The sequence below is a fragment of the Vombatus ursinus genome, unplaced genomic scaffold (genome assembly GCF_900497805.2).
Source record: "Vombatus ursinus unplaced genomic scaffold, bare-nosed wombat genome assembly UNPS02014847.1, whole genome shotgun sequence".
Classification (NCBI taxonomy): domain Eukaryota; kingdom Metazoa; phylum Chordata; class Mammalia; order Diprotodontia; family Vombatidae; genus Vombatus; species Vombatus ursinus.
In genome coordinates, this window is record NW_020954625.1 from 20,510,331 (window position 1) to 20,537,476 (window position 27,146).

A 27,146-nucleotide genomic window follows, 5' to 3' on the forward strand; every position below is an offset into this window, starting at 1 on the left:
CAGCTGCCCTTTATCCTTGCTTGGTATTGAATATCCAAGTCATTGCATAGCGATGACTCTGGAGGTGAGGGTGGATCATGCATTTGGCCAGTAGCCAAGACATTTTACAGTGGTAAGACAGAAGAGAAATAAAGTATAGGGACTGATATTACTGTAAGCTTTATAAGAGCAGGAGCTCTTTTATTTTTGGTTTTGTTTCCTCAATGATTGAATGATTGATGGGATAACAGAGTAGCTACAGTAGGAATGAAAAGCTGGCTTCTCTAAATAAGTAATTTGGGGGAGTGGCAGGAGAGTAGTGATCATCTACAGATACTTCGTTTAGCTTAGAACTTAGAACTTGAGTTAGAACTTGTGACCTCCTGTCAGGATCACAACACCATTCTCCATAACTTCTCCCTGAACAGTAAAGTGTTTCTAGTCAGCTTATATAACTGCTTATCTAGTCACCTTCAAGTAGATTTGAAAGTTTTATTGATACTAGCCCTAAGAAGAGTGTTGTCTAATATTTAAAAGACCAGATTAAAGAAAATTATTCATGAAACCATAATAACATTGACCGAAGAAAATATAATGATAAGTAAATGTTAGTATTTTGGATATGCATATTCTTACAAATAATATATTGTTAATTATGCCACTGTTGTGATTTATAATGTGAAAAACATATAAGAAGTAATTAAGATAAAATCACGTGATTGCTTATGGGAATTAGTTACTGTAGTGTCTCATAGATAGATGTTATTAACAATGTGTTGATCAAGTGGTTTCCTATTTTAACTGATTATTCTTCACAAGTAGGGGCTAAGCTCATTTCTATCTCAAGCAATGCATGTGTTGAATACTTACACTCCATATTTCAGTCCCTTGGATCAAATCCCCATTTGCATCACCCTAGTTTATTTCTGCTAATGATATTTGCTATGATCTTACTTTCACATTCAATTCAGTGAGATTTAAAAAAAATTTATTTTAATTTATGGAATAAAATAAGCATATCCATAACATAGCACAATAAAAAGATAACTCACATGAAACTGCAAATCTAATAAAGCATAACACTCATTTCTATTAAAAACACTTGAAAATATTGGTATAAATGGATTTTTTCCTTAAATTGATGAAAGAGCATTTATCTAAAACCATTGGCAATCATCAGATCACAGAGTTTGTCCTTGTAGCTTTCTAGTACTCACATATAAGAGAAGAGTAGCTTATAATATTATCTTGAATATAAATGCATACTTTTTCTCTTCAAATCTCACTTTTGAGCCATTCATGAGGAAAGTGCTTCTGAGAAAACCTTACGAACCATAACTGAACAGAACTGGTTCAATTTCTTTGAAAACAAGGATATGGAGATGGAACCCCATATACAGGGAATTGAGTTAGAAACTCACAAGTGTGGTAGAGCCAGATAGAACCAGATCATGAGGGCTGCTTGTTATATTTTCAGCATCTGCATCTCAGAAATTGGCAAACATCACAAATCAAGGCTTGATTTATAGTTTCATTGATTGTTCAGATTTTAGAAAGTGACATAGAAAATGGCAATAATGCAGATTAGATTGAAAAGTCACACAGTTTTTTTCCCAGAGATCCAGTTGATAAACATTTACCAGCACAATCCTATTTATGATGAACTGACATGTTTTAGAAACATCTTCTTAGAGTGATTGTCTTTAGATAGTAAGGTACTATAATGTAATATTCCTCCTACACTGTACCCCAGGAGTTTTCTAGATTTCTAGGGGATAAATGGAGGCAGTAGTAAAATTCAATTCCATCTACTCAAATTCAACAAATATTTAAGTGTCCACAGTGTTCATAGGGTCAGAAATATAGCCCTGGAAGGGACTTCGCAGGCTACCCAATTCAAACCTCTCATTTTACAGCTAAAGACATTAAGACCCAGGAAAAATAAATATACCTATCCAAAGTCACAGTCTGTAGATGTCATAGGTGAGATGTTCAAGGCACATTTCTGGAACTGAGTATTATAGCATGACTCCAAATCCAGGACTCAATCCACTATAGCAAAATATCTAACATTCAAAACTACCGATAATAAGATCTTTTCTTTCCTGTTTTGAAAAGGATGAAAGTCCCCCATTGTGGTGTAGTTTAGCACATTCTCCATATCTGCGGCATGCAAACTCAATATCTTTTGGCATGATTGTGACATGTCTGACAAGGATAACATATAGGTTGTTTCTCTCAAACTGGCAAACCAGATATTTGCCTTCTACTCAGCCCTGATAGCTGAATTTGGAAGGCATAGATCTGTTTTGATATTCTGATCACTTTTATGATCTAAAAACTAGAAGAAAGGTTATAAATCAGAAGTTTCTGATAATTTCTGATTTTACAGAGAAATTCAATTCAAGTAGGATATAGAGAGCCTGCACTTGATATAGAGAGAGTGGGGGTAAAGAAGAAGGAATTAATTTGGGAGATGTAACAAAACAGAATTGACAGGACCTGGCAGCTGGATAGGATATGTGTTGAAAGTGGTGGGAGGAAACAAAGATAAAATAAAAACAGAAGAGGAGGCACATGGCACTACAGACAGAAATAATGAAGGTGAAAGGAAGAACATTTTAGGGGTATGTCACTAAAATCATTATATTTCTTCATATATTTCCTCTAGGGAGGTGACGAGACCAGGCATCGACAAAGTTGATGCTATGAAATTAATCTCTCAATGAATCCAAAATAACAGAGCTTGTGCAACAGAACACAATAGCTATTTAAGAAAATCATCACCTAAAGATGTTCTTTTTTCTTTTCCTGTCGAGTTAGTACAACCAAATAAATAGTCATATGCATAGGATTAATGAAAAAAAGGTGAAAATGTCAATAATAATTAAAAGCTGGGCTTTGCCGTGAACCACAGATAATTCCTGTGAGATAACTAGGACTTTGTTAAATGTGCATTTTTGAGCAAATAATAAATAATCAATGGGATGGATCTCAATTGTAGAAATGGAGGGTGCTGCCACCCCCTCTGCTGAGTGTGTCTCTACTACTCACTTTATCTTAGACTATTGGTTTCCTAACACATCATGATGTTCCTCTACATAGGCTCTCCCACATTGGAGTTCTCAAGACATTAAGCTTTTTTCCAGTACCTTTTGCTGGTGATCTTCCAATATCTCATCTAATAAGGTCTTGATCTACTCAGTGATGACCAACCTACTTTCTAATAGAAGTGGCTGCAATGTCAGCGGTCACAATTCAGACCTCATAGGACTATGGTGATTACAAGGACAAGTTAACTACAGACATAGCATTATAAAGTTGCAGCTATGGCTATTTATTGCTTTGATGTACTACAAGAGGGAAAGAAATGTGTGATTTTTCTTATTAACAATTTTAATTAACTTTTAATTGATTTCTAGGAAGATGAATGGTTTCATTATAGCATCACACACTGAGCACCTTTGCTGGATATTAAGCATCAATACAAACTTTTTGACAGTACTGCTGATAAAAGATTTTATTTTGGATTATCTTGCCAAATGTCTAGAAATTCATTTACAAAGGCAAACAAAATCTACTGTCTCACTCCCCCAGTCCCTGTTGCCCAACCTACTTAGTCTTCTTCAATGTTTCTTTCATTAATGCTGAGATTTGTAAGAAAGAAGGATATGTTGGCACATCATATCCGTTCAGATCCTACCCTTAGGTGTGAATTAGAGTGTTGAGCCTTTCAGAGCAACCACTATGAAAATATGTGCCCCTTTCCCACAATTTAGCATTGAATAATTATGAATTCTCCTACCTTGTGGGGATTGGATGAAGGAACTAGTAAAATTGAGTCTGGGGAAGAGAAGACTCAGAAACGCTGCCATGTGAAAGAGGTAGTCTCGTTCTGTTTGGCTCCCGAAGTCAGAGCTAAGAACAATGACTGCAAGTTACAGCAAGGATTATTTAGACTTGATACATAGAAAAAAATTCCTGTAATTAAATCTCTTCAGCAGTACAATGTAGTGCCTTGAGAGGGAATAGGTCATGCCTTACTATCAGTCTTCAAGGGAAGGTTGCCTAACCACTTTTTGGGGATATTATAGAAGGAATACTTGTTCAACTATGGCTTAGACCCAATTGTGTCTATGACCCCTTTCAGCTTTGAGATTCTGTAAGTCATTATGAGCAAATGCATTCCTAATTAGAATTAATTCCTTTACTAGAGGATAAAAGGTGGGATATGGAGGGGCACATGGCTGTAGCTCATGAAGGCTGTGCTCAGTGGCGTACATCTCGTGTGCTTCACCCTTATCACCTTATATATCAAACTGGAAAATTTGATAGGATATGGAGAAGGATAATGAAATGATAAAGATTATGGAAACCATGACATATTGTTCAGTTTTTCCGTCATGTCCAACTCTTTATGACCCCATTTGGGGTTTTCTTGGCAGAGATACTGGAGTGATTTTCCATTTCCTTCTCTAGCTCATTTTATAGATGAATAAACTGAGGCAAACAGGGTTAAGTCACTTGCCCAGTGTCACAAGGCTAGCGTATGTGTGAAACTATATTTGAACTCAGGAAAATGAAGCTTCCTGATTCTAGGCCCAGAGCTCTGTTCACTAAGCCACCTATCTGCCCCATGATATATTTAGGCTAAAAAAGGATCATTTGTATTTAACCCAAGTGGATTGAATTGACCTGACAGCTATCAGAAATAGTTGAGGAATCAGTCTGTAGAATTGAGATTAAACCTATTTTACATGTCCCAAGAGTTATGGAAAGTGTAAAAAGAAATGAGACAGAACTAGAACATTATGGGACTTTACGTTATAGAATGTTATGGGCAAGTCACTTCTCTCTGGACTCCCATTTTCTCATCATCCTAAAACCAACTTTGAAGCACCCTTCCCTTCACGATATAATTATCCAAATACATAGAATCATGGAATTGTTGAATGGCAAAGGAAATAAGATGTCATCTCTAAGCCATTTTTTTCAGGGTATGATGAGTGGCCCAGGTTTGATGATCTGTATGGTTCCTTCCACCTGGAAGTCTATGATCCTATAAACCTAATAATTGGGAGGCAGTGTGGTACAGAGGAAAGGAAAAGGAAAATAAAAATTAGAGTCAGAGGACATCAGTTTGAATCCTGGATCTCCTACTTACTACCTCTGTAACCTGGGACAATTGACTTAAGGATTCTCAGAGGGATCATCTCTAGTTGTCATGGTCTACATATCGTCATTGGACTCAGATAGCTCTGGAGGAGAGTGAGGCTGGTGACTTTGCACAGCCCTCCCTCACTTACCCAATTTACTTGCAAGTCATGACATCACCTTTCTGATGTCATGGCCCCCCTTTGAGGATGAAGGGCAAATAGCAATCAATCAATGTGCTCCTCAGATCCTAACCATTCAAAAATGGAATGAACCATCTCCTGGACCGTTGACATTTTCAATATAGGAAGTGCTCAAGCAGAGCATCTCTCAAGGGATATTGTAGAGGTAATTCATGCTTCAGGGAAGAACAGAACCAGATTCAATTAGATATATTCTGGAGATTTCAAAATGTTATCCCTGCTCAATACATATTATTTTTCACCTACTTATGTCTCTTGAATCCTGGATCTCCTACTTACTACCTCTGTAACCTGGGACAATTGACTTAAGGATTCTCAGAGGAATCATCTCTAGTTGTCGTGGTCTACATATCGTTTAGTTTAGTTTAAGGACCTAGTTTAGGAGCTATCTCCTCCATAAAAATTGCCCTGATTTCTTTACACCTCACTTGCAAATCCAACCACCCCAACTCACATTTTCCTAGGGGATTTTATATCTCTCGTTTGCTCGCATTCCAGTCTACATCCTTTCAGTGGAAGAAAATCTCCCTGAAGTAGGGATTGATTCCTTTTTTTTTTCTTTTTATCCTGCACACATGACACAATACCTTGTATATAATAGACACTTTTAAATGTTTGCTTAATTAGAGTTGAATCTTCTGATATTCTTAGCATGAGAATTTGCTTTACTTTGTCATCTGACAATGATTAGCACAGTACCTGACATATATTAGTTACTTCATAAATGATTTTTTTTAAATGAATGGCCATGCACACATACTCAAGAATTCCTCTCTCAACTTCAATTTCTACTGGGATATTGGATCCCAAGAAGATGAATACTGTGTTTTCTCAGAGATATATGGTCAATCCTGAGAGATTGAAGGCAGGGCAGATTGGTTAATGCTATAATAAATAAGCTCCCATGGGCAGGGACTGGTGTCAGGAAGACTCATCTTTTTTAGTATAAATCTGGCCTCAGACATCTACTAGCTGTGTGAAACTGGGAAAGTCATTAAACCCTGTTTGCCTCAGTTTCTCATCTATAAAATGAGCTGGGAAAGGAAATGGCAAACCACTCAAGTATTTTTGCTAAGAATATCCCAAATGGGGTAACAAAGTGTCAGACATGACTGAAACAACTGAACAGCAATAATAAATGACCCACCATTGATGTGTTTCTCCCATGATTATCAGCTGATATCAATTAATCAGCAAGTTTATTTGGAAAAGTATATTTATTACGGTGATAGAAGGAGAGTTGGTAGAAAAATCCCCAAAAGTCTGTGATACTACCTTCCCCCAGTATAGGCAGGGTCAGGCAAAGCTCCAAGTAGGTAGTAACCTGATAGTGATACTATGAAAAAGAAATTCAGACCAACTCGATGTCTAATATTCAAGGATTTTTAAAATTATCTATAAGAATGATCAAATACACTTTGGTCAAGACAGACCCTAAATTCTTGATTTAATGCCTGTAAAAGGGCCTACAGCTGAGTAAATTTCACTAAACTTTCTGCATACATGTTTAGTGTCAGGCAGCATAGAATGTAGAATATCAAAGCTAGATTTGACCCTTAGAACATGGAATTTCAGAGGTAGAATAGACTACCATAGACCAACTATGCTCAAAATATAGTCTGTGAACCCTTCATGTCCCCAAGGCCCTTACAGCATGTCTACAACATCAAACCAATTTTGATAATTATATTATAACATTGTTTATCTATTAAAATATTCCTCCCTTTTCTAGCTACATATATGTGTGAGGCCAGTTTCCCTTCATGTACTTTGACTGAAACAATGTAAAATAACAAATTGAATGCAGAAGCCATTTTCTTTTATTAAGCCAGACATTAATGAAATCTGCAAAAATATATAATACGATGCCACTCTTCTCATTTTTTTTGTTGTTGTTTTGGAAAAGTTATTTTTCACTAAAATGTGTCATGTTATGTTAACAGGTCATGAAGTCATTATTGTTATTTTAATCAAATTAATCAATATTTTAAATTTTCAATTTTGATTTCTAATATAACAAATATTGACTGATGCAAGCCATATAAACAATAGCCCTTTGGAGACCTACACTATTTTAAAAGAGAAAAGTTGTTCTTAGAGAAAAAAAAAGTTTTTGAACCTTGACTTAGATCATAGAATATTCAGACTTGGAGGTGCTCATTGAATGTTGACAAAACTTAATGCATAAAATATCAGATATAGGGGACATCTTAGAACATACAATTTCAGAGTGAGAATAAACCATGAGCATAGGGCACTAGAGCCAAAGGCTAGGATGTTGAAGTTGAGATGGATATCAAACAGAATAAAAAACTCTCAGCTGGAAGGGAACTTACAATGTAACACAAAGAATACCTGAGCTATAAAGGATCTTAGAACATGGAATGTCAAAGTGGCCAGGTGGATGAGAACATAGGATATAGAAAGTCCAAGGTTTACTAACCTTAGCAATCATCTCACCTAATGTCCTTGTTTTATAGCCATGGAAACTAAAGTCCAGAGATGTTGAGGGAATCATCTGAATAGATAGAACTAGTGTATCATTTCATTTGTCTCAACTGATCAGCCATTTAAGTTAGTCATACCACTAGTTTTACTCACTACTTCTCCCTCCTCGACTGACTGATAAGCTGTTTGGCTATGTGGATTAAAGCAATCATTTGTTATCAAGGCAAAACCCAGGTAAGATTAGGGGGAGATGGCAATTGCTTGTACCACCTCTCCCCGTTTCTGTTTACCATACTCCTTTTCCTCACCTGGAATTCCTGCCCCATCTCTCCCTACCATGTATAAAACATGTAATTCTTCCTCAAAAGACCTTACTCTCATCTAATTGTCAGCTTAACCCAGGTATGTAATTAGCTAATAACTTCATAATATGCCCTTAAGGGGCCTTTAGTAGAATCTTCTAATTTTTCCCCCTATGATCAAAAGAAATGAAGCGCTAACGGTAGAATTTTAAACATGTTTTAATGAAAAAAGTTCTTGATTAAAAGTCGGAAAATATGAGTTAGAATCCCATATCTTTCTGGATAACTTTCAGTAAAATCACTTCACTTCCTCTCTAGGGTTGTGTCCTCATTTGCAAAATGAAGGAGTTGGCTCTAAGGTCCTTTCCAGCATAAAATCTAGAAACCCATGAACTAATACCAGGGCAGAGATTTTAAGGCTGAGTCACTTCTTAATAGGCCCTCTTCCCGATACCTGTACTACTTAAAATTATTTGACTCTAATGGTCTATCCCATGATTGTGCATTGTGTTCACAATGTTAGTGTAATACACCATGGTCTATGAAAGTGGTTGAAGCGGCTTTATCATACTTGCAGAAATTACACAGGCCATGTGTTTCTGGCTCAACATCTACAAAATCAGCCAGCCGAGTTCCTTATTTTTCTCCCTTGCCTTGGCATCAGTTGCACATAATTATCATTTCACAGCTGTTAAGATGGATTCCAGTTATTTTGAAGAAATACAACAAAGTGCCTTGCAATAGGGAATGTTCTTCGGTAACAACCGATCCTATTTTATATTCCAGTTAGTTGAATTTCAGATTAGAGTAATTGCTTATCAGAATTTTTCTTTTGAGAGGATATTTATTTGAGCCAAATCTCCATTTGATTCAAAGTGATTGTGGAGTTTCAAGTTTTCAGTGAAATATAAACTAACTCTTCCATTTTCTTTCTCTGCTTCTACTCCATGTGCTGAAGGTGCCCACCTGAGCTCTTGGAGGTTATGGTGGCACAACATTCACAGTATCAAGTCTTACCAATTGATATGTTTCAAGTTACAGGCCATCGGTGTCTCTTGTCCTAGTACCAGCCTCATGACATTGAGAGAGGTTAATTAATGGCAAATTGACTACTGAAAGAGGGTGTTTTGACCATAGAAACTCACAAATACCAGTGGCTAAATGTATGAAAGGGTTATGGTCAGAATTAGTGGAGGGACAATTAATGTATAAGTTTACAGATCTTTTGAAGTTTTTGAGTATAAATTGATTATAGCTCCTCGAAATGGTCAGTAGTGATTTGTACTATTCACTAGGTCCTCTTTCTCTTTTCCACATTTGCCACCTTAGACACATGCCATCTTTTCATCATTTTATCATCAAAAAACATACACGGAATGCCTATGTCTGTGCATGGAAAATAACCCCTGCATCAATTCAATGATAGACATACGGACTGGGCTCGTGATTTCATTGGTATAAGAAACTCCTAGTGAGAAATATCTTCTACCCATGCAGGTCAACACCCTCTTTGAAAGTTCTCCCATCCCAATGCTTAGAGCACTATGAGATAAAGTGACTTGCCCAGGGTTACCTGACCAGTATTTGGCAGAGAAAGACATGAACACAGTTCTTCCTTGATCAGAAGCCAACTTTCTATGTAGTACACCATGTCATCTCTCAATGAACAAGTCTTAAATGTGTTATGTGTAGAGGACCAAATGAATAAGTGGAGAAGATATGGTCCCTGCCTTTATGGAGCTTAAAGTAGAGTGGTCCATTAAACTTCTCTCTCTAGATTTTATGTAGACATATATCTAGTAAACATAAAGAAAATTGAACTTAAAAACAGTTTGCAAATAACATATATCATATGTGAGCATCCTTATGTACATGGTTTAGAGAGAAAGCAGAGTGATGGGAGGGATGAGAAACAGGGGGATGGGAGAGAATTTTGTGTCTAAACAGGGCACAATGAGATTTCTCATAGTTATTCTCCAACTAATGCAATAAGGTAAGAACTCAGAAGCTGTTTGAAAAACACAACTTTCTATATTTCTCATATATTTTCATACATACTTTACCTCCTTTTCCCTTATCTCCCTTTCAGTTCCTTTCTGTCTGTGCTTCTTTTTCCCTTCATCTTCCTTCACTTTTTTTGTTTCGTGACATTTCCATTTAATTTATAGGATAAACAGTTAGAATAGCCAGACAATCATCACCAAATGTTAATAGGATACTCTTGCAGACAAAGCTCAGCATTTAGAAAGAGAAACATGGAGAGTTCTTCCTAGGAAGATACCTGAAAAGCAAGTTTTATTGTTCCTAAAAAAGACATTTGATAAATCCATAATGATAAAAATTGCTTTAATCTTGAGGATTTTCTCCTTACATTAAGCTTACAGGGAAATTGCATGGAAAAATAGGTACATAAATATGTTGGAAGCCAGAGAGCTCCAAAATTGAAAAGGGAGAGATCAAAGGCAGGAAGTGAATTTCCTTGAATAAATCACTGTAAGTACTGTCTGGAAAGGTTTATTTCAATAGTGAATTATGGCTTGTCCCATTTCAGCTGCTTTTCAAACATTTACAATAAAAAGCAGTGGGATATTTTTGATAATGTGTTTTGTTTCCCATGGTGTAGATTCTAATGCCAGTTACTTTAAAGCTACTTTACAAACTATTCTTCTTACAATGTATTCAATCGCTGATGTTAATTATCAATGAATATGTCCACAGTTTAGGGATCAGTGATTTCATATGTGTTTATACTCCGTCTTCTGGTATATACTGCAATCTTTCCATTATTTGATAACTAAACTAAACTCTTGTTATCACAACTTCATCATCTTACAACTATCCTAGAGATGGGACCTTTTTTTAGGAGATGTGTGATAGGCAATTATCCTTGCCCTTCTGGAATTTACAGTCTAGATGACATATAGTTTATTATGTGAAAGAGTGATTAGATTTATTCTGCTTGATCAGGGAGGGCAAAACCAGGAAGAGTGGGGAGAAGCTGCAAAGAGGAAATTTTAGGCTTGATGTAAAGAAAAATGCCCTAACAATTAGTGCTATTCTAAAGTGAACTAGATTGGCTACCTCTGATGTAAAGAGTTCCCTTAATTGGAAATGGAGCAAAGGATGGTCACTCCTTGGGCATGTTGAAGTAAAATTTTATTTTTGAGGATAATTTGGATTGGACAGCCATTGGAGCCCCATACAACTCTAAAACTGATCGGGTTTTCATTTGTTTAGTACTTTGAGGTTTACGGAGTCCTTTTAGAATATTGTACAGCCCTGATTCTGATATGGACACATACTGAGAAGATAAAGACAATAGAATAAGTTTTTTAGTAGATAGTAAAGAATGAGCAATTTTGCTTACATCAAAATTACAAGTCAGCATTATCCCTGAACAATGAAATTCAATAATAGTGTCATTCCATATTCAACCTATTGTTTTATTTTATTTTGTAATGTGTATTAGCATAATTGGAATAATATTTAGGGTATTTTTAAAAAAATTTCTTTCAAGAAAGTAGGTACTTGAATAGTGGCTTTTCTATGTTACATTAAATACAAGCATACCTTCCATTTATCTATCTATCTATCTATCTATTTATTTATAAATGCCATGTGTAGTGGCACACATCTACAATTGTTGCTGCTAGAGGAGGCAGAAACTAGTGGATCTCATGAGGTTGAGAGTTCTGAGTTGCAGTAAGCTAAGCTAATAGTTGCCTGCAGTGTCTGGCATCAATATTGTGAGACCCTTCGATCAGGGTCAACAAGCTTCCTAAGGAGGAACAAACCAGAAAAGCTCAGAGAGTGGGTCAAATATACCATGCTTATCAGTAGTGGGAAAGTAGCTAAGAGGTGAAGTGGATAGAATTCTGGACCTGGAGTCAGGAAGACCTGAGTTCAAATCTGATCTCAGACACTTACTAGCTGTGTGACCTGGGGAAAATCATTTAACCTTGTTTGCCTCAATTTTCTCATCTGTAAAATGAGCTAGAGAAGGAAATGGCAAACACTCCAGTATCTTTCCAAGAAAATCCAAAATAAGGTCACAAAGAGTCAGACACGACTGAAACGATTAAACAACAACAATAGCCCAATGGACTTCCAATCAAAAATAAAACAATTAAAAATTAGCATTTTTCTAATTTAATTTATATATCATATAATATATAATTTATGGTCTATATTATATATTTTATCATATATAATTTATAATTTGTAATTCAGGAAGTTATTTTAATCTACCTGTTTCTCATTTTCTTCAGGCCACAGATCCAGATGCTGGCATAAATGGTCAAGTGCACTACAGTCTTGCAAACTTCAACAATCTTTTTTGGATCACTTCAAATGGAACTATTTACACAAGAGTTAAGCTTAACCGGGAAGTAAGAGACTACTATGAGCTCATTGTGATAGCAACAGATGGAGCCGTGCATCCTCGGCATTCAACATTGACCCTGGCAATAAGGGTCTTGGACATTGATGACAATAGCCCTGTTTTCACTAACTCTACCTACACAGTTGTTGTGGAGGAAAATCTCCCAGCAGGAACCGTCTTCCTTCAAATAGAGGTATGTGAAAGAAATGACACATTCTTAGGCCCACATCAGTATGTCCCTAGCTAATTTGTATATAAATCTTCTTGAAACGTATTAATAGAACAAGTCTATGGTAGGATAAAAATCTGAAGACAGGCTATGGCAGTCAATCAATGCTTATTATTAATTACCTACGGTGTGCCATGCAGTGTGGCATCAAAGTACAAAGAATGAAAGAATTCCTAGTGGTAAAGAGATTACTTACATTCTAACACACATCTGTACGCATGAATATGTATACATGTCTATATATTAGGATATATTATTTATTCTAATTTATTCTTTTTAGAAACCTGTCCTCTGATTTGTTGAATTGGAATTTGAGGGAAGAGAATATAGATATCATTTTCTCCACCCTTGCCTCTCCCTCTTGGATTCCATAGGTCCCCTTAAAGTTCATCCCAAGTATCACCTCCTACAATATATTTTTCCTAATTGCCCTGTTTTCCTAATTACTTTGTATTTATTTGAATATATTTGTTTTTACCTAACTATGAACATGACTCTTCCTTCATCTCTTGTAATATAAGGACCTTGAGAACAGGGCTTATTTCCCTTTTGCATTTGATCCCTAATCCTTAGCACGAAGAGGGCATCTAATGATGGTATATGGAATTTAACTGAACAAATTATTTTAAAAACGGAATTATACATATTGAAAAAGCAAATAAAGCCTGGAAGTTCTGTCCTTAATGTGGTTTCCACTGCAGTAGGTTTTTTGTTTGTTATTGTTCTTTATTAGTTAGTTTAGTTTAGTTTAGTTTTATTGGTAACAGCACGATTGTAAGTATATATATATTTTTTTCTCTCCCCAAAACCATACTTTGTCATTCCTTTAGGGTGGGGACTGTTTTGTCACTGTTGTTATTGATCTGGTGTCCTCGACATCTAACACAGTAACTGGCACGTATTAAGTTGGTGATTAATAAATCCTTGTTCAGTGAATGAATGAATGAACGAATGAATGGCTGAATGATTGTGTAGAAATTTGGAGAAGTCCACAACACCCATGGCACTAAATCCCTACTTGACTTGATCTTACCTGTGTTTCATCATTTAGACCTCCCTCAATCTAAACCCTATTTTAATTGTCTCATTACAGGCAACTGATGTTGACCTTGGTGCCAATGTTTCCTACCGGATTCGAAGCCCGGAAGTGAAACACCTATTTGCCCTGCACCCCTTCACAGGAGAATTGTCCCTGTTGAAGAGTTTGGATTATGAGTCTTTTCCAGAGAATGAAGCCTACATTACTTTTCTTGTGGAGGCTTTTGATATTGGAGGAACCATGCCCCCAGGCATTGCCACTGTCACAGTGATTGTGAAGGTAAGCAAGAAACAGCATATACTCAGAAAATCAACTTGGATAGATATATCCAAGAACCAAGATGTTTGGGCAGGTCAATGTATTTTTAATCATTAGTGTTTCTTTTTTTTTCAAGCCATAAACCTCTTCTCTGTTAATTTTCCTATATGGGATGTTTCTTTATTTTTACAGCAACTGTTAGAAATATTTATGCTGTACTTTCTACTCACTCATGTTTTTTTTTTCCCTCTATAATCAAGATATCATAAATACAGAGAAAATTAAAAATAAAACTTTGCAAATTTTAAAAAGAGAAAGTGTAGTAAAGAAAGCATTCTCTTAAGTCAGGAAGATTTGGGTTCATTTACCACCTCTGACAGAGTAGCTATATAATCCTGGACAGAACACTTAATCTCTAACCTTAGGCAACTTTCTAAGAATACATATTGGCAGAACAGTTCCTATGATGCCCATTGGTCGTAGACTGGCTAAGCAAATTGTGCTACATGAATTGAACGGAAAGTGACTACTGTATGAAATTAGGACTATGATGGTGCAAAGCTTAAGAAGATTGGAAAGGTAGAAAGGGGCAGGTTATAAAAAAAAACTTTGTTATCAATACTAGAATATGGAAGAAATGTGATTTGTTCTATTATTTCACTTAGGAAAGTATCAATTTAGATGGCTGGGTTATGTGTTTTCACAGGATGAGTAACAATATTTTAAATGTTTACTTTTTCATTAAGTCTTATTCCATTTATTCAATTAAATTCAAGATACATTTATTAAGCCACTATTATGCTCTTGACACTGAGGGATGGGAGAGGAGGATATTAGTGGAAATAAATAATATAGCCTTTTTTGCCTTACATTATACGAGGGAAACAACATATGTGCATATGAGATCCAAAATAAAGAGGAGAACCTGGGGACAGGGTCACCAAGAATCTGGAAAGGGGAATAAGGAAAAAGATACCTACATGAGTCTGTGGTTTAGCTCAAGCTTTGAAGGAAGGAAACTATCTAAGAGACTGAAGTGAGAAGAGAGTGATTTCCAGGTATGAGGGACAGATGGTGCAAAGTCTTAGAGATGAAGGATGACCAGGTGTCAGTCATGGCGAATGGCAAAGAAGCCAATTTTTTTTGTAATATAGTGGGAATGGAGAGTGACTTATGGTAAAGGTAGCTCAGGACTGGACTATGAATGCTCAACAGTGCAGAACATGATCAAAGGAGAGAATCCCTAATGCTACAGTGTCAGAACTGCCTAGAGTCAAGGTTTTATATCAGTTTTTGAGTTGCAGACATACACCCTTACCAGACTCTAGATAATCTTTCTGGGCATTTGGGGTTAAGGCAGCCAGCCAGAGATTGATTCCTTACATCAGCAGAGGTCCTCATTCTGGAAAATTGCAAAAGGCTAACTGCATCCGGAAACATCAGATTTTTAAACCTAAATCCTTCCTGGGACTCATGCTTATCTCCTCTCAACCTCTCCTCTGTCAAGAAATATATATTGGGTGTCTCTATTAGATGTTTGTAAGCATGATTCCAAACAATGCATCTCTATTTACATCATTCCATTCTATATCTGGAATCCCCCAGAGTGTTTCTACCAGGAATCTGCCTAGCACATTTTTGTTGTTCAGTAATTTCTGAATGTTCCTGACCTCCTTTGGGTTTTCTTGGCAAGGATGCTGGAATAGGTTTTCATTTCCTTCTCCAACAATGATGATGAGATAACTGAGGCAAACAGGGTTGAGTGATTCACCTAGGGTCACATCTAAACATGTTATTGCCTCACTCAAGAAGCTTCTGTGGCTTCCTATTACATCGACAATAAAATACAAATTTCTCCATTAGATATGTTATAACCTTCACAACTTGACTGCAACCCAGTTTTTCAAGATGATTCCAACTTTTTCTAGCTCATGAAGAATATTTTCCAGACAAACAAACTGCTTCCCGTTTCCTGTGCATGCATTTTATCTGCAATCTGTGTGCCTTTGCTAGAATCCTATCTGTGGTTCAAGTTTCCTAAAAGCTAACTATACATCATTTTGCTCACTTGTAAACTGAGGAAATTGTATTGGATGGTCTCTGAGATCCTTTTTCACTTTAAAGTTCTGGGCACACAATAGGAGCTTAATATATTGAATTGAATGTCGTACAAGCAGCTCATTTCCAGACATATCCAGAAAGACCATTACGATTTTTCCTCTCATTTAGGTAATTGTTCATAATCCCCAGTTATCTTGTGGAATACAAATTAGCTAGATTTGACCCCAAGCAGCCCCTATTGCTTATTGCAGGGAATGTTCTTAGGTATGTGGTCATTCTGAGACAATGCATGCCTTAATGTGTTGTCCCAGCTGACATTCCCTAGGACTGGCTGGGGGAGGGGAATATATTTATAGAGATTCCCTCAGGAATTGGGCTTGGAACTTACAAAAACAACCTCAGCCCAATTCATTTTTATATCTGATGATATATTTTTGTTATTATTTTTCTATGCATGGGAAGCAAAAAAAAATATTAACTGAAACTGTCAATTCCCCCAAGGATTGAGTTTTCCATGTATAAGTTGTAGCTTACAGTCATTACCTGACTTGTCTAAACTCTCACAACCAATTAAAGTTAACTCATGCTGTTTTACACAGGGACAGATAGGTTTATACCTGAGAATTAGGTTAAGCCATATCTCCTAACTCCTAAACTACGTGTTTCTTCCATTATATCAGGCTGCCTCACTTTGTTTCTTGCAATTAGCATAGAAATAAAGTACCCATGCTAGTCATTTGGCCATAGAGATGCCAACAATACATGATTTAAAATGTTTACCCTCAAAGGGTAATTAAAAAAAAAGAAGTATGTTACTTTACTAACAAAATGACGATCATCATGATAGATGACATTTATACAGGATTTATTATGTGTTGGACACTGTGCTTAGCACTTTCAAATTTTTATTTCATTTGACCCTCACAATAGGGCAGCTAGGTGGTATAGTGGATAGAGTGTTGGTTCTGGAGTCAGGAAGACTCATCTTCCTGAACTCAAATCTGGCCTCAAACACTTATGATCTGTAGGATCCTGACCAAGCCATTTAACCCCATTTGCCTCAGTTTCTCATCTGTAAAATGAGCTGAAAAAGGAAATGGCAAACCATTCCATTATTTTCACCAAGAAAACCCCAAATGAGGTCATGAAGAGTCAGGTATAACTGAAACGACTCAATAACAACCTCATAATAACCCTGAGAGGAAAGTGCTACTACTAATCCTATTTTACAAATGAGAAAACTGAGGAAAACAGGGTTAAGTGATTTTCCCAGGTTCACACAGATAGTAAATGTCTCAAGGTGACTTTGAACTCTGGTCTTCCTGACTCCAGGACCAGTACTCTATTCACTCTATCCACAATGTACCATCTGGTTTCCTAAATCAACTAGCTGCATTAATCTTTTTAGCAAAGTTGCTTAAATTAGTGTACCAGTGGTGGGGGGTGAGGGGGAGAAGAATACTGCTTTTGGTTAAATTAAGTTGAAAATTTGTATTTTTTGAGATTTTAACAAACAAAATAGATAATGTTTCTTCAATATATAAAGCAAAAGTCATTTATTAAGCACTTGGCATGTGCCAAGTACTGTGCTAATTGTTTGGGTTACAAATAAAAAGCAGAAAACAATGTCTGTCCCCAAGTAGTTCACATACTAATCGGAGAGACAAATAGTACTGAAATCTGTACTTAGAAAATACAAAACACCTGGAAAGTGACCCCAGAAGGGGTGATAAGGTCTGGTAACTGTGCAGGACTTGGGGAGGGTAGCCAGGAAATGCTCCTGAAGAAGATTGGCTTTGAGCTCAGGCTTGAAGGAAGCCAGAGAGTCAAAGTGGTCACATTGAGGAGGGAAAACATGTCTAGGCACAAGGAATAACCAAGGCAAAGGCATGAGGCAGGAGATGGGGCGTTGTGTCAAGGAAACAGCAAATAACAACAAAACAGTGGAGCAGATGGAGGGCACTTATGAGGGAGAAGAATGGAAAAAGGAAGACTTTTGCCTTAATGAGCCTTTGGACTCATTCCATCTAAAGATTATTTAAAAAGGACTGGGCGAAGGGAGGTGGACTAGCTTTCCTGTCTCTAAATTCTCCATCTCAAGTTCATGTGGGGGAAAATTAAGTATCTTTTAATGCATATATATATATATATATATATATATATATATACACATACATACATACACATATATATACATATATACATATATATATGTCTCTGTATACACACACACACACACACACACACACACACACACACATTTTTTTTCCATAAAGCTTATGGAATGAATTGAAGAAACCCATAACTGAAGTAGCTTCATTTATTAGAATGCTGGGGAGTTCCATTCCTGAAATTTCATGAAATTTTAATGGGAAAGTTTGAATTGGAATTGTGTTCTGAGACATGTTAAAGTAGTCCAGGAAGAATAGTTTACTAAGTCATTATTGCTTCGTCTCTACAATGACATTTCCAGTTATTTGGAATCAGTCCTTGTCGTGACAGACTAAGTGATTCATTGGAGCCATGAAAGGGCACTGCAGGATGAAAGTATTCATTCACAAGGCACCTGTATATTAGTGTCTAATGATACATGAAGCCAGAGCACCATAGTGGAAAGTGATCCAGTCTCAGAGCCTAGACGACCTGGATTCAAGTCCTATCTCTGACACATACTGGCTGTGTGAACCAGAAGATAGAATTTAGTCTCTTGGAGCTCCCAGGGGAATCTCTCAAATTTTCAATTCTAGGGTACTTGCTGATCTTTATTGGTAGAAGTTTTACAGGGAAAGTTCATTATATAAAGGAAATCACAGATTAAGGTAAACACATACTGAAGGACACACTACAATGAAATGCAATTCAATTCAATACAGCAAAACACAATACAACAAATACGACGCCATACAGGTAGCATAGGTTTTTCTTCAGAGCAATATAGAATTTGCCCATTGGTCTATAGAACACCCAGAATGTTTTACCCCTTTCCTAAAGCAAGGATAAGTCAGGAGTGCCCACTCAATCCTGGTGAGACTCCGTGGATTGCATGGTATCATGGGTTTGTGCTACACCTCCTTTAGAGAATGTATCTAGTCTTTGGCACATGCAGAAGTCAAAATTGTGGAGGCTTCAGGAGCAGTTCTATCTACATTTAGGGGTTGCTCAAATTAGGTTCTGGAGATGGATTAATCAATAAAGGAAATCCCCTATGGAGTGAGTTCTGCATAAGCAGGCTTTTCTATGCCAGGGGAAGATATATCATGTGTCTGTAAACCCTGTAGTGCAGGATGGGAAGAATTTATAGACAATGAGAGAAGAGCAGGCTTCCTTCTTTATGGCTCTATTTCTGCTACTCAAAATACCACCTACTTAGATAGAAAATGTTAAGACATTGATATAAAGATACCTCACTCTATAAAGTATGTTGTAAGTTAGTTTCTGGAGTGGGGAACCTCCCTGTGTTTGGAGTCTAAGAACCTGCATCCAATCCCAGATCTACTCAATGCTGTATAATTTGGGGCATGTCATCTTGCCTCCTGGAGCCTCAGTTTACTCATCTGTAATAAAGATAGTGATGGGTCAAATCTAGACTTTCTCTAAGATCCCTTTCTGGCTCCAGCGACTATGATGCAAAGTAAATTTTGTTCATTGATAACCTTTATGGTTTCAGCAGGTACAGGAGAATAAACCCAGAACTAGAAGGTTGGAGGTCTGGATTGCAATCTTGGCCCAGCCAGGGAGTGACCTTGGACAACTCATATAATCTCCTTCCTCTGAGTTAGATAATTTCAAAATGCCCTCTGGACCCCAAAGCTGTGTGAATTCATGATCCCAAACACTGACTGCTGGGTTTTATAGAAAAATGAAACTTTACTTTCCAGAAATGTGCTTTGAAAATAAATTAATACCTTCAAATATCTAAAATATGGAAACTAGGATAGGAAATCATTCACAGGATCACATGATCATAAAACTAGAACTGCAATGGATCATAGAAGCCATTCAGTCCCGCTCACTCATTTACAGATTAGGAAACTAAGGCTCCTATTAGTGAAGTGACTTGCCCAAGACAATAAAGAGATTGTCCCACAAAGAACTTGAACCCAGGTCTGCTGATACCAAAGCCAATATGACTTCCATCATACCACTGTTCCCTGGCCTCTCTTCAATTTAATTATATTTAATTCAAAAAATAAGTATTTATCAAGTGCAACTCTTTGTAAGGCATTGTACTAGGCACTGGGGACTCTGTGACAAAATGGAATAAAAAAATTCCCTGGCTTGAAACAGGGAATAGAATATGCCCCCAAATAAGTATGTCTATGGCAATTAAAGATGGAGAGATGGGTGAAGGTAACAGTCAAACGGGGTATCTTGGAAGAGGTAATGGTTGCACTCAGCTTAGAAGGAAGGTAAAGACCTTAAAAGGTCAAGATACGAAAACAATCTCAGAGTCAGGTTGTGTGAATTACTGAAGGTTAGGAGATAGAATGTCAGTTTAGGAAACAGCCGGGAGGCCAGTCTAACTGGAAAACATTTTGTTTGACAATCATCGATGTGAAGTAAGCATAGACGGGTAGGTTGTAGACAGACTGCAGAGAGCGTTAAATACCAGACCACAATGGGAGTATTAATTCCATTCAGCAAAGATCTCATCAGTCCCTACATGCCTGAGGAGGCACAGTGTGAGATATGGGGAATATAAAAGAAAACCAACTAACCAGAAAGTCCTTGTTCTCAAGACCCTTACATTTATGCAATATGTGGAATCCTAAATAGGAAAGGGGGGGCAAGATTTTAGTGAATTGCACAGCCAATAAGAGTCAACAACATGAGATGACAACCAATAGTTTATGATATTCTGGACTGCCTTGGGAAAGGCCAAGTGGTAGAGTTTCCAGGAATAAGAAAATGATAGTCACATTGTGTTCTACCTAGCTCAGACCCTATTAGGACCATTCTGCTGAGTTTGGGGCACCATGTTGTTTTCATTTATTTATTTATTTATTTTTAGTTTTCAACATTCACTTAGACAAAATTTTGAGTTCCAAATTTTCTCTTTATGTCATCCCTCCCCCCACCCCAAGATGGTATGCATTCTGATTATCTTTTCCCCTAATCTGCCCTCCCTTTTATCTCTACTCCACTTTTTTATCCCCTTCCCCTTTTATTTTCCTGTAGAACAGGATAGATTTCTATACCCCATTTCCTGTATTTCTTATTTCCAAGTTGCATGTGTAAACATTTTTTTATCATTTCTTTTTAAAACTTTGGGTTCCTAATTTTCTCCCTTCATCCCTCCCCACCCACCCTCATTAAAAAGGCAAACAACTCGATACAGGTTATACATGGGTAGTCATGTGAAACACTTCCATAGTACTCATGTTGAGAAAAACTAAGTATATTTCACTTCATCCTATCCCTCCTTTCATTTATTCTATTCTTTCTTTTCACCCTATCCCTCCTCAGATGTGTTTGTTTCTGATTACCCCCTCCACCAATCTGCCCTCTCCTCTATCATCCCCCTGCTCTCTTGTCCCCTTCCCCCTTCCCTTATTTTCCTGTAGGTTAAGATAGATTTCCATACCAATTGAGTATGTATATTATTCCCTTCTTAAGCCAAATCCTATGAGAATAAGATTCTCTCATTCCCTCTTACCTTCCTCCATTTCCCTTCCACCGTAAAAGCCTTTTCTTGTCTATTTTATGTGAGATAATTTACTCCATTCAGTCTCTTCCTTTCTCCTTCTCCCTGTATAATCCTCTCATCCCTTAGTTTTATTCTCCAAATATCACCTCTTCATCTCACCCAGAGCCCTCTATCTATCTACTCTTTGTATCTATCTATCTATCTATCTATCTATCTATCTATCTATACACATACATATAATTTTTCATTTCAATTTCCCTAATACTGACAAAGTATTACAAATATCATCTTTCCATGCAGGAATGTAAAGAGTTCAACCTTAATAAGATTCTTATGATTTCTCTTTCCTGTTTACCTCTTCATGTTTCACTTGAGTCTTGTATTTGAGAGTCAAATTTTCTATTCAGCTCTGGTCTTTTCATCAAGAATGCTTATTTTTCCCCCTGAAGAAGTATACTGTTTTGCTGGGTAGGTGATTCTTTTTTGTAATCCTATCTCCTTTGCCCTCTGGAATATTATATTTCATGACCTGCAGTCCCTTAATGTAGAAGCTACTACATCTTGTGTTATCCTGATTGTGTTTCCACAATACTTGAATTGCTTCTTTCTGGCTGCTTGTGATATTTTCTCCTTGACCTGGAAACTCTGGAATTTAGCTACATTATTCCTAGGAGTTTTCCTTTGGGGATCTCTTTCAGGAGGAGATCGGTGGATTCTTTCAATTTCTACTTTGCCCTCTGGTTCTAAAATATCAGGGCAGTTTCCCTTGATAATTTCTTTTTTATTAATAAATTTATTTATTTTTAGTTTTCAACAATTACTTCCACAAGATTTTGAGTTCCAAATTTTCACTCCATCTCTCCCCTCCCCCCACCCCAAGATGGCATGCATTCTGAATACCCCTTCCCCTAGTCTGCCTTCCCTTCTATTTCTTCCACCCTTCTCTTATCCCCTTCCCCTTCAATTTTCCTGAAGCGCAGGATAGATTTCTGGACCCCATTTCCTGTATTTCTTATTTCCCAGTTGCATGTGAAAACATTTTTTTTAAAACCTGTTTTTAGAACTTTGGGTTCCAAATTTTCTCACTTCCTCCCTCCCCACCCACCCTCATTGAGAAAGCAAGCAACTCAATATAGGCTATACATGTGCAGTTATATGAAACACTTCCATAGTAGACATGCTGTGAAAAACTAACTCTATTTCCCTTAATCCTATCCCACCCCTCCACTTATTCTATTCTTTCTTTTGACCCTGTCCCTCCTCAGAAGCATTTGCTTCTGATTACCCCTTTTCCCAATCTGTCCTCCTCTCTATCATTACCCTACTCTCTTGTCCCCTTCCCCTCCCCATTTTCCTGTAGGGTAAGACAGATTTCCATACCCAATTGAGTATGTATGTTATTCCCTCCTTAAGTCAAATCCTATTAGAATAGGATTCATTCATTCCCTCTCACCTTCCCCCACTGACTTTCTAAGTTGTCTTTGGAATTCATGGGTTAAGAAGTCTGGAAACTGCCATAGCTGCCAGTGATTCAGCCCTCTGAGGCCTGCTCCAGGGTCACTGTGGCCTGCGCACTCATGCCCAACTGTGCTCCTCTCCCCGCCTGTCACGATATACCTTTCCAATCAACCGTCCAGGTTGTCTTGGGCTGGAAATTTGTTTTACTCTGTTTTTTTGTGGGTTCTGCTGCTTTAGAATTTGTTTAGAGCCATTTTTACAGGTATTTGGAGGGGTTTGGGGGAGAGCTCAAGCAGGTTGCTGCTTTCCTTCTGCCATCTTGGTTCCACCCCCCCTTGATGATTTCTTGAAAGATGATGTCTAGGCTCTTTTTTTGATCATGGCTTTCAGATAGTCCAATAATTTTTAAATTCTCTCCCCTGAATCTATTTTCCAGGTCAGTTGTTTTTCCAATGAGATATTTCACATTGTTTTCTATTTTTTTTTCATTCTTTTGGATTTGTTTTACAGCGTCTTGATTTCTCACAAAGTCACTAGCTTCCAATTGCTCCATTCTAATTTTTTAAGGAAGTATTTTCTTCAGTAAGCTTTTGGACTTCCTTTTCCATTTGACCAATTTTGCTTTTTAGGGCATTCTCCTCATTGACTTTTTGGACCTCTTTTGCCATTTGGGTTAGGCTATTTTTAAGGTGTTATTTTCTTCAGTATATTTTTTTGGGTCTCCTTTAGCAAGCTGTTGACTTGTTTTTCATGATTTTCTTCAACACTCATTTTTCTTCCCAGTTTTTCCTTTACTTCTCTTTCTTTTTTCTTAAACTCCTTTTTGTGCTCTTTCATGGCCTGGGACTGATTAATATTTCCTTTTTTTTTCACAAATACTGTATATCGAATTCCATTTATGTGTGGCCAGAGGAGGTCTAAGAGTTGGGGGAGCATAGTGGAGATAACATAGTGGAGGTAGCATCAACACCCTCTTGGCCAGGCTTCTCCCTCCCTGACTCTGTGGTCCTTTGGGCCGAGGAGGAATGGAAGGCTACCTCATCCTCTGGACCTTTCCTTCCCCAGGTGTCCCCTGAGGAGGACTCCTTGGCAGGAAGGAGAGGAAGGCTCTAGACAGGTGCTGAGAATGGCTTGCCTTTGCTTCCCCTACTCCTTTCAGGCTGTCAGGACAGGCCATCCCAGCAGTTGTGGGAGAGGCCATCCCCATCTACTGTTGCTCTAGGTCTTCTGAGATTTCTTTTCAAAGGCAGCTGCAGCTGCATCCTCATAACCGTGGGGCTCTCTCCTTTCTGCCTCCAACAGATGGAAGGTCAGAACCAGGGATTTTGGCTGCCTCTTGATCCTTCTCTTTCTTTCTCAGCCCTGGCCCTGACTTTGGACCTTGGTCGGAGGTAGCTGGCAGAGACTCTGGGGAAAAGGCAGCTCTCGGGGTCTTCTCTTAGTTCTCCCACCATGCCCCCTTTCCCCATGCTGCTTTGTCTCAGAACTGGTCTTTCTAGTCCAGTGATGATGCTAGTGTCTTTTTCCTCCACTGAGAAGCTAGATCCCTAAGAGCAGAATAGAACCAAGCAAAGAGGAGTCAGGTTCCTTCAGGAAGTAAACAATTGCTTCAGGCTAGCTCCCCTGCCCTGATATATGCAAAGCAGCCCCTTATTTCAAACCGTAGTCCATCGTGTCCCCTCTCTATAATCAGGGTCGGTGGGGGAGGACCTTCTGGTTAGAGGGGAAGCATAAGCAGAGGTCCAGGCTCAGTGTTCTAGCTCCACTGATGAGCAGTAGAAGTGGGAGGTCACAGCAGGGAGAGCTACTGACTTAATCCTGGGGAAATGTCATCTCTAGGAAGCTGCCTGGACTGAGTGTTTCTGGCTGGGAAGCCTCCTCCCCCCATGGTGCCACTGCCACAGGACTTTGGGACTGGGGGCCCCCAGCTCTTTGTCGGGCTCTTCCAGGGCATGGTGACTCTTGGGAGCTTGGCTGGAAACCAGTTTCTCTGCTTCTGCCTTTTCCAAGGAGGCTACAGGAGTGTCCCCATATGTCTGATAACCACCAACCAGTCAGTAAGTCTCCCCTTGACAGCCAACCTGAGTCTCCCCACAACCTCGGTAGAGGACATGGTAGTGACCAGGTGTAGGGGGAGAAGTGGGAACTGCAGATGTTGTTGTTTGTCCTTTGTTCTCTGAGAAGATCAATGACATCAGGAAGATGCTGTCTTGACTTGCAAGTGAATTGGATTTAAATGAGGGAGGGCTGTGCAAGGTCTCCAGTCTTGCTTTCTCCTCCAGAGCCATCTGGGTCCAGTGGCAAGATAGAGATCAGAAGACTGGAGATGGCACCCCTGATTCATATTTTCTTGGAGGCTTTGGATGCAGGAGTTTTGACTTTGTTGTCTTCTTCTCGTTGTATATTTTGATCTTCTTCATTACCAAAGAAAGATTCTTGGTCTGACTTTTTTTGCACCTTTGTTTGCTCATGGTCCTAGTCAATTACTTGAGTTTTAAACTCTTTGTTAAGGTATAGGTCTGCTTCCAGTGTGGAAAATATACTGTCTCAAGCTTTGGGGATTTTGTGCAACTGTTTTCAGAGATACTTCTAGCGACCTGTAAATTTTCAGTTCTTCCAAGGTGGTATGATAAGGGGCTAGGTGTTTACTCCTTTTCTGGTCTGTGCTCTGGTGTATGAGTGACCACAAGCACTCTTTTTCTGCCTTGGAATTGTGAAGAAGATTCCCTCTCCACCACCATTACAAGCTCCGTCACATTAGCACTCCTCCTCTCCCCAGGACCGCTACCCGAAACCGTGACTCATATCCAAGCATAGGCAAAGCAAGAGAATCCTGCCTCAACACCGGCAAAAGATCCCTGGAATCCCCCTCTGATTAGCCACTCAATTCTCCCCCAATCTGTGGGCCAAGCTCAGGGACTGGGGCTAAGATCACCCTTCTCTCTCACTGCAGTCACAGACTTTTCTCACTGACCTTCTAAGTTGTCTTAGGCATTTGTGGGTTGAGATACCTCGAAACTGCCACAGCTGCCTGTGATTCAGTCCCCTGAGGGTTGATTCAGGTTTGCTGAGACCTGTTTTGCCTGTGCGCCCATGCCAAAATGTGCATCTCTCCCTGCCTGGCACGATATACCTTTCTGATCAACCATCCAGGCTGCCTTGGGCTGTAAATTTGTTTCACTCTCTCTTTTTGTGGGTTCTGCTGCTTTAGAATTTAAAATGTTTAGAGCCATTTTTACAGATATTTGGAGGGGTTTGGGGGGGATCTCAAGCAAGTCACTCTTTTACTCCACCATCTTGGCTCTGTCCCCCTGGGGCACAGTGTTTTATAAAGGCATTGATAAGCTACATAACTCCTTTGATGAACAACCACTAGGTTGAAGGGTCTTAAATTCATGTCATGTGAAAATCATTTGAAGGATATAAGAATGGGAAGTGAAGGGTCAGATGGTACATGATAATAAGTCTATACATGATGTCTTGATGAGGAAGAAAATGCTCAAATGGGAAGGAATCAGGAGAGGCTTCAGTAGGAGACACAAAATAGACTGGGACTTGATGGAAGCCAAGGAATCTATAAAGCAGAGGCGAGGAAGATGACCATTACAGGCCTGGAAGACATTTGGAAGAAAAGCATGGTGATGGTAAATGCAATGGTGTGTCTAGGGTATTACAAGAAGGGCATTCTCACTAGAACACAGAGTATGCAAGGAAAAATAATGATGCTATGCTGAATAGACTGGAGACTGTAGGCTTGAAATGTCAAACAAACGAGTTGGTGTTTCATTATTCCTTCCATGTGAGCCCACAACCTCTGTTTACTAGAAGTTTTGACAAACTGCTTTGTATATCACATAATTGATAATCTATTTATATTCAGAGAGAGACCAGCTCCTACAGGGAGATTGTCAAGAAAAATTTTCTTTGGGAATAAAAGAGTTGGGAAATGCATGGTCTTCTTGTCATTTTTTAAAGCCAATACTTAAT

The 27,146-nt window shown here is 38.2% G+C and overlaps 1 protein-coding gene across 1 annotated transcript in view; it reads left to right on the forward strand.

Annotated features, from left to right (window-relative positions):
- Positions 1 to 27,146, forward strand: part of PCDH15 (protocadherin related 15) — a 1,147,277-nt gene that overhangs the window by 866,892 nt on the left and 253,239 nt on the right. Inside the window, exons 19-20 of the mRNA XM_027840684.1 lie at positions 12,355 to 12,660; positions 13,790 to 14,014. Of these exons, the coding sequence (XP_027696485.1) occupies positions 12,355 to 12,660; positions 13,790 to 14,014 (531 nt within the window). The remainder of the gene's footprint in view (positions 1 to 12,354; positions 12,661 to 13,789; positions 14,015 to 27,146) is intronic.